Genomic DNA, 12903 nt, shown 5'->3' with positions numbered 1-12903 from the left:
TGAGAAGCAAGCAATTGCAGAGGGGAAAAAGGAAGGAGTGTGCTAGCTCCTTTCATATTCAGTATGTTTGTGTGATAGTCTTCTCATATTGCTTTACTCCCTCAGACTTCTGCTATGGGAATGAAGACTTGACCTTTTCGATCAGTGAAGCCATCAAGCTATGTGTGACAGTGGTGGCCTATGCTCCTGAATCATTCAGAAGGTGCTAATGTGTTTTCTTGGTTTGTGCAGACTCAGAAAAGGCATAAAAGCTGCATATGGCATGTGAAAGCAAGGCTGACAAATGGAGGCAGAGGATATAGAAATGCATTTCAAGCACAGGGCTTCTCTGCAAGGCCAAGCCTCTGCCTGTTGATACCTTTCCTAGGGCACTGGCTCCAAATCCTGCCAGCTGCCAGCTGCAGCACTAAGCTGGGTGGCAGCCTGAGCAGCAACACGTAAGCTGTATTTCCAAGCGGGGATCACACTGTGTCCTGCAGGTTTCTGTTGTCAGAGAAGCAATGGAGAGGGAACTGGAGGGCAGAAACAGGCAGCTGGAAAGAAAAGGAATCATAGAAGCATAGAATCATTAAGGTTGGAAAAGACCTCTAAGATCATCGAGTCCAACCGTCAACCCAACACCACCATGCCCACTGAACCATGTCCCTAAGCGCCTCATCTACACGTCTTTTAAATACTTCCAGGGATGGGGACTCAACCACTTCCCTGGGCAGTAAGATACAGGAAGATACAGAGAGAGGGGAGGTAAACTGGTAAAGCAAAAAAGTTAGTTTCCAAGAGGGAACCAAAGAAGAAAGGTGTCTTTGGAAGGGAAAATGAACATTTGCAAATGGATGACATATTCAGAAGATACCTCGAAGTTCAGGTTGTTTTTATTATTATTGTTTCAGACATCAGCTGATTTTCCATCTGAAGTCCCTGATCCAAGAGTTTCTTTGGCCCAGGACTGTTTATCTAGTGAGAAGCAATGAAATCACAAGGCTAGTGAGAGATCCAGGGGTCTTCGGATAGAAACTTAAGCCTCTGCCTGATGAGAGTTTCAGGATTGACAAAATAAAACAGACCAAGTATTGGTTATTTTTCCAGTCTCCAGATGCTGATGGTCTTGGAAGCGCTGGTTCCCTGTTACTTGCAGAAACTGAAGCGACAGACCTCTCAAGTGGAGACTGTGACAGCAGCTCGTGAGGAGATTGCTGCTATGGCTGCCCTTGCCACCTCTTTGCAGGCCCTCTTGTACAGTGTAGAAGTTCTCACCAGGTAACCCACATGGTTCAAAGATCTGAGACTGCATTTGGTTATCAGTGTGGGGAGAGGGAATGCACAGGAGGTCACGATATGCAGCTTAGCTTGAATAATGTTTGAGTTTTAGACATGGTAAAATTAGTGCTAAATTTCACCAGATCACAAGCAGAATTTCAGTGCACTTGTTTGGCTGAGTCTTTAGTGTGCTATTCACCTTCCCTTTGCCAGGCCTATGACAGCCCCACAGATGAGTCGATGTGACCAAGGCCATAAAGGGACCACAACAGCAAACCACACCATGTCAGCAGGTGTGAACACCAGGTAAGTCAATGGGCTTTTCTTTCTTTCTTATTTTTCTGAACAGCGTTGTTTTTTTTTTTGAGTAAGGTAACATCTCATTGCTCAGAGTGCTTGGAGCACTTCCTCATCTGTCTGAGGAAGGGCTCTAGGTACTGTGAAAGAAAACAGTCAGATAAAAAGAGCACGTAGCCCAGGACTGCATTTCTGACAGTAATCAAAATCCCCAAGACTAGAATTTCTAGTTTAAAACCATGTGACTAAATAGAAGACCAGGATATCAAAATGGAGGACACCCATCCTAAATGTCTTTTTCTTTGTTTCCCTTTTTGCACTCTAGAAGTATACTGACAAAGCAACTATGTCCTTCAGTTCTCTGCTTTGCTTCCTACTGAGTCCACTGTCAAAGCTACCCCTGGGCAGAGCACACTTGGATAGCAGAAGGGTCGGATCCTTCTGGCCTTGTTCTGAGAGACTGAACAGCAGTACGAGCTCAAACTGCACGTCAGTTGAGATTCGTAGGGACTGGCACCTCCTCTAGTTTTCTTTTCTTTCCTTTCCTTTCCCGTTTCCTTTTACTTTTACTTTTCCTACAGTCTCTTTCTATCACGTTTACCTCCACATTGGTCTGGGGTTTTTTTGCAGTTACAGATAGCAAAGGAGTGGGTGGCAGAGAATTTGAGAGAAAGGGAAGAATGTCTGGGAATATTTTTGTCCTTCTTAAAAAAACCACAAAAAAACCACAAAAGAAACTTCACACAGAAGAAGGAAATAAGGAAGGAGATGGTGCCAGTAGCCTGTAATACTGCTCCTTGGCCATATTGGCCATTCCAATTAGGCTGCTGCAAATTATACAAGGCCACTGGACAATTTATTCAGTCACAGAGCAAGGGCTTAAGAAATCTTGTTACAAAATCCAGCCACAAGCATTTGGGATTATGAAGGTTTTCTTTGCAGTACTGATTACTCTTCTGGGCAGCCGTGCCTTCTCCTGGCCAGGCTATGCCTTACTGTGCTTAAAATCTGAATGTTTGTGCTGACCTGGAAAGGGAATTCTCCCCTAGCAAAAGCTGGAGTAGCTGTTCTTCCAGAGTGGAGTATTTCCTCTGGATTTCTCTTTTGTCCGTAACAGCTGATAGTAAGTCTGTGCACAGCCAATAGTCTAGTACAATACCATGGGCTGTATAGGACTGTAAATCAGGAATACCCTTCTGGAAAGACATGGTTTCCAAGTCTTTTTGTATTGAAGGGAGATAGAAAACACTCTGCATGGATCATCAAAGGGCTATTATGTCAATTTATAGATGTATAGTGTACACATCTTGGTTGGTAACTCCTGGAATCAGTCTGTTATTCTTTATGACTGACTCAGGCAGGGATGAAACACAGCTTTGACTTTCAATCCCGGATCTGAGAAGCAGATAAACCCCTTCATGCTCAAATCTGAAGTGGATATATGCCATTTACTTCCATTGCAAGATTGCCCAGTCTAAGGAAAATAAGGTGTAATGGAAAGTAGGGCTTTATTATTTGTCTGCTGATTTTCGAGAGCAGTTAATACGTATCTGCTGACAGGCAACGTAGAAACTTCTGATGCTGTGTGACTCAGACATCTTGGTTTACATTTCCAGATCTTTCTGATTATCAAATGCTCAGTCTCTGATCCAAAATATTTTTGCACTGCTCCACGTTTCCTGCCCTTGTTTCTTCTGTTGTGTTATCATTGCAACAGACATCTGCTAGCAACAGCAGGAGTCTCATGATGGTAGAATGATCACTGTTCCAGCCTTGGATGTGTTAGCCAAGTGGTGCAGGATTTGTTAATGCTTTCTCAACAAGAAACGGCAAGAGAAAATGACAATAAAACAAAACAACACACTGAGGTATTCTTTCCACTAGGTGAGCCCCGGCTTCATGAAACAGATGGAGCACTGGGATGAAAATCAGTAAAAGAAATTGCTTGAAAGGGGGCTATGGCTTTTAAGCCTGAATTCTTCCTTTCATAACAAGGGCAATAACTATAGGAATCTGTTGTTTGCTGCCAGTTGGGAGGTAAAAGCTATTCAACGTGGTCACTAACTATGTGTAGCCATTGTTCCAGTGACACAAGATAACATCCTGCCCATGGCGAGTATACCTCTGGGCTAAAACAGTGTCGCCTTCTTTCAGAAAGGCACGGTTTAGGCATTACTAAGTTGCTGTTTACAACCACCCTGTTTCTGTTTTCCCAGGTACCCAGAACAGGGAGCCAAACTACACTTTATCAGGTACAGTAAAATCTTCGCCCAATCTTCCCTGATACGTGATGAACTGTTCCCCAGCAGTTTCCAGGGTCACTGTGTCCCACCCGCTGTTGCTGTGACAGGCAGCCTTTTTTCAGGGGAGGGTAGCAAAGGATAGTTCATATAGAAATTATTTACATTTTTAACAAGACTTTGCAGATTATCGTTTCCCTTTTTTTTTTAATTGCCGATGCAACCGTCTGTCTTTTCCATTGCGGCAGAAAGCATCTCTTGCAAGAACAAGTTGGAAAGGTTGTTATAATCTATCCCTGCTGTTCCACTGCATATAACACTTCCTACTTTTTCTCATTTTATATCCTCCAGGGAGAACCTTCACTTACTGGAGGAGGGTCAGGGTCTTCCCCGAGAGGAGCTGGATGAACGAATTGCCAGAGAGGAGTTCAGGAGACCGCGGGAGTCATTGCTGAATATCTGCACAGAGTTTTACAAGCACTGTGGTCCAAGGCTGAAGATTCTGCAGAATCTGGCTGGTGAGCCCCGAGTGACTTCTCTGGAGCTGCTGGATGTGAAGTCCCACATGAGGTATTCTGCAGGCATTCTGCTTTTACTTGTTCATTTCAGGGGGATTCCTTTCTTTTAGCTCTTAATTTTTCATAGTAGCAGACGGAATCACTTTTTGGTAGCGTAGTTGCATGTTGCTGTCTGAAACATGCAGAGCTTGTTTTGGATGTTCCTTAGATTGTACCTGATGCTGCTTATGTGTAAGGAAGGTTTCATACGCTCTCCTCTGGTGTCATTCAGACCCCCATCTCCAGTGGATGAAAAAGCTCCATGGAAACCCATCTGATACATCAGAATAAGCTGCAGTGAGGAGCAGAGCAGATAAGGCTGCCTCTGCAGGGCAAGGGGTGGGGAAGCTGCCTAGCTGGCTGGCTATGACCTTTATCCTCCCTTGTGACACTGCATCAGAACCAGCTGCTAACAAGCAACAAGGGCAGAGCAACTACTGCACTGTATTGCATAAATGCCTGAAATGTGGGGATGGGGCAGGAGGCATTTACAGGACCACCACCTCAGCATGTGATACAGCAGGTGCACATCTTTTATTAAGGTGCAGCACTGAGCCCAGCTTGCTGGTTGGATGCTTACTGCAAACCGTTTCACGTGGTGCTGACCTAGAAGAAGGTGGGGGTTAGGACCTTCTAAGCACTTTAGACCTGATTCTCTTCTCTGTGTATGCTGTTCATGGCAAACACAAAATAGCCAAAGTTGCTATTGAGAAGTTTGTCCAGACGTAAAAGACAACAAAAACTGGGACAAGAGGGAATGGACTGATTCTATTGTCAGTTTTTCATTCATTTTCAGGGGAAACCCCTTTCTCACATAGTATTCCCTCAGGAAACATAAACTCATTGGAGTTGTTTCATGGTAAGATGTGTCTCAATGAAAACAGCACAGATACTCTCCGAGTGAGCCACAGTTAGCACTGTTCTGACTGGCACTCGTCAGAAGGAAAACTGGGATTAATATGAGGTGGTCCTAGTGTATCCTTTGGCAGGGGGGTCACAGAAAAACAGCTATCTGAATTCTTTCATGAGACAGAGAAATACTTCAAGATCATTGTTTGAATACCGAATAGCTAAATACCAAGAGGCATTTTTTTACAGCCTAAGCCAAACAGTGCTCAGTAGAGTATTAAAGTAAATAGGAAAGATAGCAAAGATATCTTAAGTTGTTTGGGACTGGCTTCAAAAGTGAATCAGAACCATCTTAACAGTAATTCATGTTGCTCCCTGAACCCCAAGATGCCATTCTGGCTGTGAATTATTCCTCTCTTTCAGTGCTATACTTTTTTCCTCAGGAATACCCTGTAAAGGAAGCTGAAGGGGTGACAGATCCTAGCAATGCACTGAGCCACCTCTGTTCCTGCCCCTGGACCAAGGAAAACCCTCTAAAAGTTATTCTACCTTTTACAAGCATGCTTTGAAAAAAATGGCAAAGCCCCTTAGCTGGCAGATTCTGTCATAGAGATCTTTGGATTCAGGCTGTCTCTATAGAATACAAAATTGTGTTTGACATTAATTTAGGTCTTTTTTAACAAATGCACATAATTCCTTTGGGAATTGGGAGGTGGTTTTTTTGTTTGGTTTGTGTGTTTGCATATGAATTAAATGTTGCTGCTCCCCGCCTCCAGCAAACGTTTCATAATTTAGAGGGTAATTTTAAACAAGATATGTCTGTGTCAACAGATGCATGTCATTCTTATGTAGTGTTTGGCTGCAAACACACTGAAAACCTGATGGACATGGCTGCTTTTCCAGTGCCACCTTTTCATTTTTTCCAAGGGACGCAAGCCTCAGAAATCAATACATCTGTTTAGCTGCATTACAAACTCCATGACTTTTAGCAATAGAAGCCTGAGATAAGAACTTTAATCTTATGTTAGAAACAAAGGTGAGATTCTCAGGACAGATTATGTCCTTGGTTAGACATGTTGGGGTTTTTTTTATGATTTCAATGGGAGTGAGGAACATGTGTCTGATGAATGAACTTTATTTAGTGCGGTAAAGTAAGGGGCTTGCTTCTTTTTACTATCCTAGTCATACGTTTGTATGTAACATAAGAGTGCTCTAGTGTACTACCCAGAAGTATTTGCAGTTTAGCAGTAATGTGAGAACTTCATTTCTACATGTTTTTATATTCCAGAGTAATTGAGTTTAATTGTTCTTAAACTATTTTATGTCCCTCTCTTAAAAGACGAGTTTAACAAACTTAAATCCATATGTACAGAAGGTGTTATTGGTATATTTTCTGGAAAAATACTTTATTGTGAGAAGATTTCCATGAAGCAGAGTCACAGTACATAGTAGTAGCTGGCAAATACTGCATTCTTTTCAAGAGAGAAGGTCTTTCATGGTTAAATATTACAGCAGTAAATCTAAAGGATTGATTTGCAGGAGATAATGAGTTGTGCTCTGATTCTCTTATGTCTCCTGGAAACTGCTAGAAATAACTGCTTTATTGGGGTTGGAACCTGAATTGCTTTATCATAGTTAGCCCTAAATAAAAGCGAACATCATCTTGATTCTTACATAAATTCATTTCATAAGTATCAGTGAAATGACTGACAGGATTTAACCGCTGTAGGAAAAAAAACTTTTCTAAGTAGAGAGCAGATTTACCAGAATGTGATGTGACAGCCATGGTCTTGGGAAGCTGACAGATGCCATTTCAGAGACTCCAGAAAACAAGATAATATGCTAGTCATTTCAGACGGGATTCAGCTCACCCAATTTTAGCCATTTAAAAGTTAAATGTTTAGTCTGCAAAAGTCATAAAGATCTTTTTGGACCCAATGAAAAGGGAAATGCACATCCAATGAGCTGGTTATCCCAGTATTTCAGGAAGATAAGAATTTCCCAGGTTGTTTATTTCTGCATGAACGGAGCTAGAAGATTAATTGAGATTGATGTCTCAAGTTGGATGAGATGGATCTTGCACTTTATAAGGCATAAGAAAGTTTTCATATACCATTATGTGCCACTGATATTGTATTGCCAGAAAGAATCATAATTATATGACAATTTAAATTTCACAGTGTTTAACAAAACAGTCTGTAGAATAGTAGGACAGGGTAGTTGTAAAAAGTAATAATAAAGAAATACCGGATAAAGAAACACTTGTGTAGCACTTCTGGTTAATCTGAGGAACTCGTTGCCTTTGATATTGCTAGGCAGATTTTAAAGAGACTAGAAATATGTTCCATTAGTTGAAGGCATTTCAGAAGAAGCCCCCCCAATATGAATAGGATTGTACTGTAATAGTCCACTACAACGTCTATTGATGTTTCAGGGAGCATACAGGTATCTATCCCTTTTATTAGTAGATGTAGCTTTATTACTTGTCTCTGTCTACCGCAAATATTCAAGTATTTCAGTAGGTCTTTGTCAAACTGCAAGTGTAAGTTAAATGTTGCCATGGTATTTCACAGTCAATGCAGAAAATGCCATCGGCAAGGCCATCTGGGAGGGTTAGAAGAAGCAACAGCAACACAATCTGTAGAGGTGTTAGGAGAAACAAATCAAAGCTGCAGGGAGCAATCGTACAAAGTACATGTTGTGTAAACCTATGGGACGGCACATTATTTTTAAAATAATAACACCTGAAAATTGCACAGTGAGACCTCTTAAAGTGGTGACACTGAAAAACAAGCACAAAACCAAACCAAATCACTCATTAATTGACATACAGATGATGTCACATCTGTGTTTCACAGGCATTTGCAATGTTGTAATCTTACTGACAGCTCAGGTACTTTGTTTTTAGCTACACAAATCCATGATTCCTGATGTTCCTTTGGTGCATTTAATATCAATGTAAAAATATTCTTTAGACCATTCACATGTACCTAAATAAAAACAGTGATTCCAGCAAAATAATCTTAACAGACCAGGAACTGTGGTATCGGGTCTAAGAGTTTGAATAGCAGCACATTTTACTTTTGCATCTTTTTCTTTTTACTAGGCTACTGAAGATTTATCTGTTAGTTCATTGGCATGTGTGGAGAAATGCAAGTTGTATTTGATTTTCCTTTTAACAAACCCTGGTTTTAGATTGGCAGAAATCGCACATTCCCTGCTGAAACTGGCACCTTATGACACACAGACGATGGAAAGCCGAGGTCTCCGGCGCTACATCATGGAGATGCTGCCCATCACTGACTGGACAGCTGAGGCGGTGAGACCTGCCCTTATCCTCATCTTAAAGAGATTGGATCGTATGTTCAATAAAATTCACAAGATGCCTACTCTGAGGTGAGCAGGTATAATGGAAACCCTCTGGGGTCCGTTTCTGATGTTGCAAGCCTTGAAATGTGGGTATGTCATCTAACTAAAACTGTCATGTTGCAGTGAATCTTTACAACATATCAGAAAATGAACAGATGTTTTTATCTCTGTAAGTGTGCATTTATGTTGACGTTTTTGTTGTGTCTTCTGGTAGCAAGAGAAGAAATGCTTGGTTATTAAGAACTACAGAGAGAACTTCCAGAAATCTCATTTTTCTTCCTCCAAAATAAGTCTTCAGATTTGTACCATCTCACTACCCTCTTTATTTATTTTAGCTGTGAGTTGAGGAGATGATTAATTTTATTTTTTAAGGGAAAGTTAAACTGTAGTAAGAGTATTTCTAGCATGCCTTCTCAAGAAAATACTGTTGTGTTCTCTGTAAAGATAAAAATAGTCTGGAGCTATGCAGTAGCTTCTGAATGCTCCTTAGTAAAGGGAACAGGACTGCATCGATTACATCTAGTCAGTGGCTAGTGAAAGCCTGGTGCATCACACAGTAGCATTATGGTGCCGGCTTTGGCGACTTCAAGTATTCAATACGGAGCATTAACACCTCAGAGGCAGTGATACAAATCCAGTCTGGGTAGTGTAAAATCTCTCAGCCCTGTGGATTTCCAGTGATCTGAGTAAAAAGAGTCATTGGACCCAGTCACCCTCATGGGCCTATGTCCCCAACTGCTTGAATCAGTCACTTTGTTGGCAGTCTCAGCTGAGAAGCCAAATGAGGTTAGAGAACATCAGAATTTAGGACTCAGACACAAAACTTTAGGTCCCAGTGGGAATCGTATGTACCCAACTAAGATGGAACAAATAATAGGGAGGTGATCTCTTCTTTCTGGCATCACTACCTATCACTTTCCTTTGGCTAACAATCTGCTTTAAGAAACTCCTGCCCTCATAGGGAATTTAGAGGCAGAAATTTTGATGCTTCTCCTTCCTGTTGGTTTGATTCTTTGCCATGTCTTGCCTGCTTTTTGCTCATTCTTTCTTTTCTCGCTCATACCTTCTTCTGCCTCAAAGGCAGCTTAGGGGTCTTCCTGTTCCTGAAGACCTTTCCTCTTTGTGTAAGCTGAGTGAACGCTCATAAATTAGAATTCCCTTCATATTCTCTCTGTCTGTGCCTGTACCTATGCCTGGCTGAAACTGCTCTTCCGTACACAAAGGGAGAGTGACAGCAAAGCCACTGGACCAAATGCAGCAACTACATTTAAGCGTCATTGGGCCAAGAAGCCCCTTAGAGATGGGGCTGGGTGCCAGGCCCTAGGAGCCATCCATTGGGATACTCACATCAGAATCTTACATGCTGCCTCCTGTGGACACCCCGCTCCAAAACCAGTGTCTGATGGGAGTAGTATATGTGTAAGAACAAGTACAAGAACAAACTACTATTCTGAAGATTTAGGAACAGCGGATGCTGAAAGATGAGATGTATGTTGGTCTGCATAAGTGAACAGTTGATCCCCCGTGTGTCTCTAAGAAGTCTACTGAGGAGCTTGACTAGGGTATTGTTTAGTCTTGAGCTAACAAGTTATGCAAGCCTTGTCTTTCTGTCCCCATAAGTGCACAGTCAGATGTTGGCTTGAGAACTATACTTACTCCAAAGAGTCAGGCCCTGAGATGAAGGATGTGAACCACTTTGATGTTACCTATGCTGTGTCTGCTTACGGTTAGGAAGGACTCCATTCAGCACCTGTCATGAGCCCTGGAAGCTGTTTTGGTGAAAAAAGCAGTGTCAGGGAAGAAAGGATCTTCAGGATGGATCAAAGGATGTCAGGGAATGAAGGACTTTGGTACTGGTAGGGAAATGCATCAGCCCTCCTGCACAGGGTGAGGAAGGTAAAGATTGTACTGCTGGGCCAGTTTAAGTTTAGGGCAGACTCTGTCTGCGAGTCACTCTGGCAGAGCAGACTAGACTGCAAAGTAGCTCACAGAGGGCACTCACAGCTGATGGGGTTTGTTCCCTTCTCTGAAAACATCCACAAGCCACAAGAGATGGAGGAGTCGCTGTCAGTCGGGAGCATGGCACAGCAGACCGCTTTCCCCACACAGGCACACCTGAGACAGCTGTCTGGTGACTCCCTTTCATTCACCGTCTGTCAGAGGGAAGCATCAGGGAGTGAAACACAGCTCATCCGCCACTGCTGTTGTGAGGGGGATTGTGTTGCTAGCGCAGACCCCTCTGCTACGTTTCTCGTCTCTCTCAAACGCCCAGTGTGCTCTGTGGCTCTGTGCTTTCCTGAGCTGCGTGGGTAAAACCTTTTCTCTGTTGCGCACTCTGTGCTCATCTTGGACGTCGTTGCTGTCTGAAACGTTTCCTCTGTGGGCGTCACTGTGTGTCGGTCGCCGTGTTTGCAAGCGTCTGGTGGGGGGCAGGAGGCCCGTGGCTAACGGCACCTACTGTTGTATTGCAGGCGCCAGGTTGAGTGGGAGCCTGCCAGCAATTTGATTGAAGGGGTTTGTTTGACACTTCAGAGGCAGCCAATCATATCCTTCCTGCCTCACCTTAGGTCTCTGATCAATGTGTGTGTCAATCTGGTGAGTAGCCAAGCGGCAACCCCGTGAACCTTTGCTAAACCTCCCCCTGCTGTTGACTTCTCTGGACTGAAGATGACAGTTCATTCCCATTCCTGTCATTTTACCTGTCCCCCTTACCCCTTGCAAGGGGACTTCGCAAGTGACACTAGAGATAGCAAGGTTCATTTTTGAAGTGGTGCATGGGGAGATACAGTGACCGGTACCGGTGGTCAAGAGATTTATTTCCGTTGCTTCCCACGCACCACTTTGAAGATCCACCTTTGCCAGATTGAGCTGAGAGTTGAGGGCTGCAAGTTGGAGAGTGGGGTGGTGGAGACTGCACACACCTGGTAGAGATGGGGAGAGGGTGGCACTGGGGATACCTACCGTCTCCAGTGGGGAAGGACCTGATGGCTCTGTCAGAGGCCATCAGGTGTTGGCTAGTTAGAAGGGTTTACATGGGTGGATTCACTCCACTGTTTGCAATGTCCCTGGCTTGATCTAGTACAGGTTTGCACTGTACAATGTTCAGATCCCACTCTTAGTAGAATTTATGCTCCTAAGTGTGTTACAACGGAGAGATGATACAGACAGAGCCTGTCTGGTCATTAGTGATAGATCGTAGTGTTTCTGCAGCTGTTACACTGGGGGCAAACCCTCAATTTGATATCAGTGTAACTCCAGCCATTTGGACAAACATGCATGCTTACATTCCATGTGGAAAAAATGCAAATAAAGGGGGAAAGGCTGCACTAGCATTTTTATTGTTATTGGGTTTTATAACATTTTCGTCTTAGAATGTAAGTGTTGTAACTTTTTCTAACAGTAACAGAAAACCTCCCAGCGTTCACCAGTGCTCTGAGGAGCTTTAAAACCAATGATCATTAGTTAAAATGCAATATCAATTTTTGCCGGGATCCTGTCCTTCAAGTCCATACAGCACTCATCGCTGCAAGGGCAGGGAAGCTCCAACCTATCAGAGTCTATAAGACTTCCTTGTTCAAGCACAGGTAGCTACTTGGAGGCACCACAAATCTGGGCCCTCAGACTACTTAGGGTTGCTACATGGGGAGGTTGCTACAGAGTTACCTCAAATGCAAGTATAGAATGGACTTGCAGTTTGGCAAGAAGGCATGGCAGAGTGAATCACACCAGCAAGCTCTCCAAAGGGCCCACATTAAGAATTAGCCAGTGCTCTAAAAATAGCGGAAAGCTCCGCAGTGCAGTCATCATGCTTACATTCAGCTGGCTGGGAACATCAGGGAGAGCTACCAGGAAAAGATGTACTCTTACTGTTAAGAGTATTCTACCTTTAGCTGCCAGAACTATGGCCACTGTGAGCTGTGGGAGCACCCCTGACTGCATGCTGTATCATGTGTAGACCAGTTGCATCATGAAGCCCAAAAAGATCAGCCAGGAAGGTGGGGAAATGTCTAAATGATAATCCATGGTGATATAAAGAAAGGGCTCTGCCTCTTCCCCTTCTGAATTGTCCTTTGGTTTTCTGGCAGAAAACTGGTTACTGCCTTTCTCCCCAGGCTGAATTTGGAAAAAATGGAGTGCATTCATCTCCCCTAAGCTTAGGCGTCTGCCAGGTAGCTTCTCCCTGTTCCCATCATCTAAATGTGTCTAGTCATGGAGAGAAACAGGCATATGCAGGCCTGTGATTTAATTCCTCCTGAGGGACACATCCAAAATGGCTCAAATAACTCTCCCCTAGAAGTGCTATTTTCTTGTGCTGATATTTCAAGGAGTTCCAG

The 12903-nt window shown here is 43.3% G+C and overlaps 1 protein-coding gene across 5 annotated transcripts in view; it reads left to right on the top strand.

The window, feature by feature from the left end:
* Window positions 1-12903, top strand: part of UNC80 (unc-80 subunit of NALCN channel complex) — a 136309-nt gene that overhangs the window by 99323 nt on the left and 24083 nt on the right. For all 5 annotated transcript variants that reach the window (XM_076342132.1, XM_076342130.1, XM_076342129.1 and 2 more), the window contains 7 exons: window positions 106-202; window positions 1087-1257; window positions 1471-1563; window positions 3771-3806; window positions 4146-4364; window positions 8396-8596; window positions 11041-11164. In XM_076342132.1, the coding sequence (XP_076198247.1) occupies window positions 106-202; window positions 1087-1257; window positions 1471-1563; window positions 3771-3806; window positions 4146-4364; window positions 8396-8596; window positions 11041-11164 (941 nt within the window). The remainder of the gene's footprint in view (window positions 1-105; window positions 203-1086; window positions 1258-1470; window positions 1564-3770; window positions 3807-4145; window positions 4365-8395; window positions 8597-11040; window positions 11165-12903) is intronic.

This window comes from Aptenodytes patagonicus, chromosome 6, assembly GCF_965638725.1.
Source record: "Aptenodytes patagonicus chromosome 6, bAptPat1.pri.cur, whole genome shotgun sequence".
NCBI lineage: Eukaryota > Metazoa > Chordata > Aves > Sphenisciformes > Spheniscidae > Aptenodytes > Aptenodytes patagonicus.
Note: the sequence above shows the minus strand (reverse complement) of the source record. Positions and strands in the feature narration are given on the sequence as shown.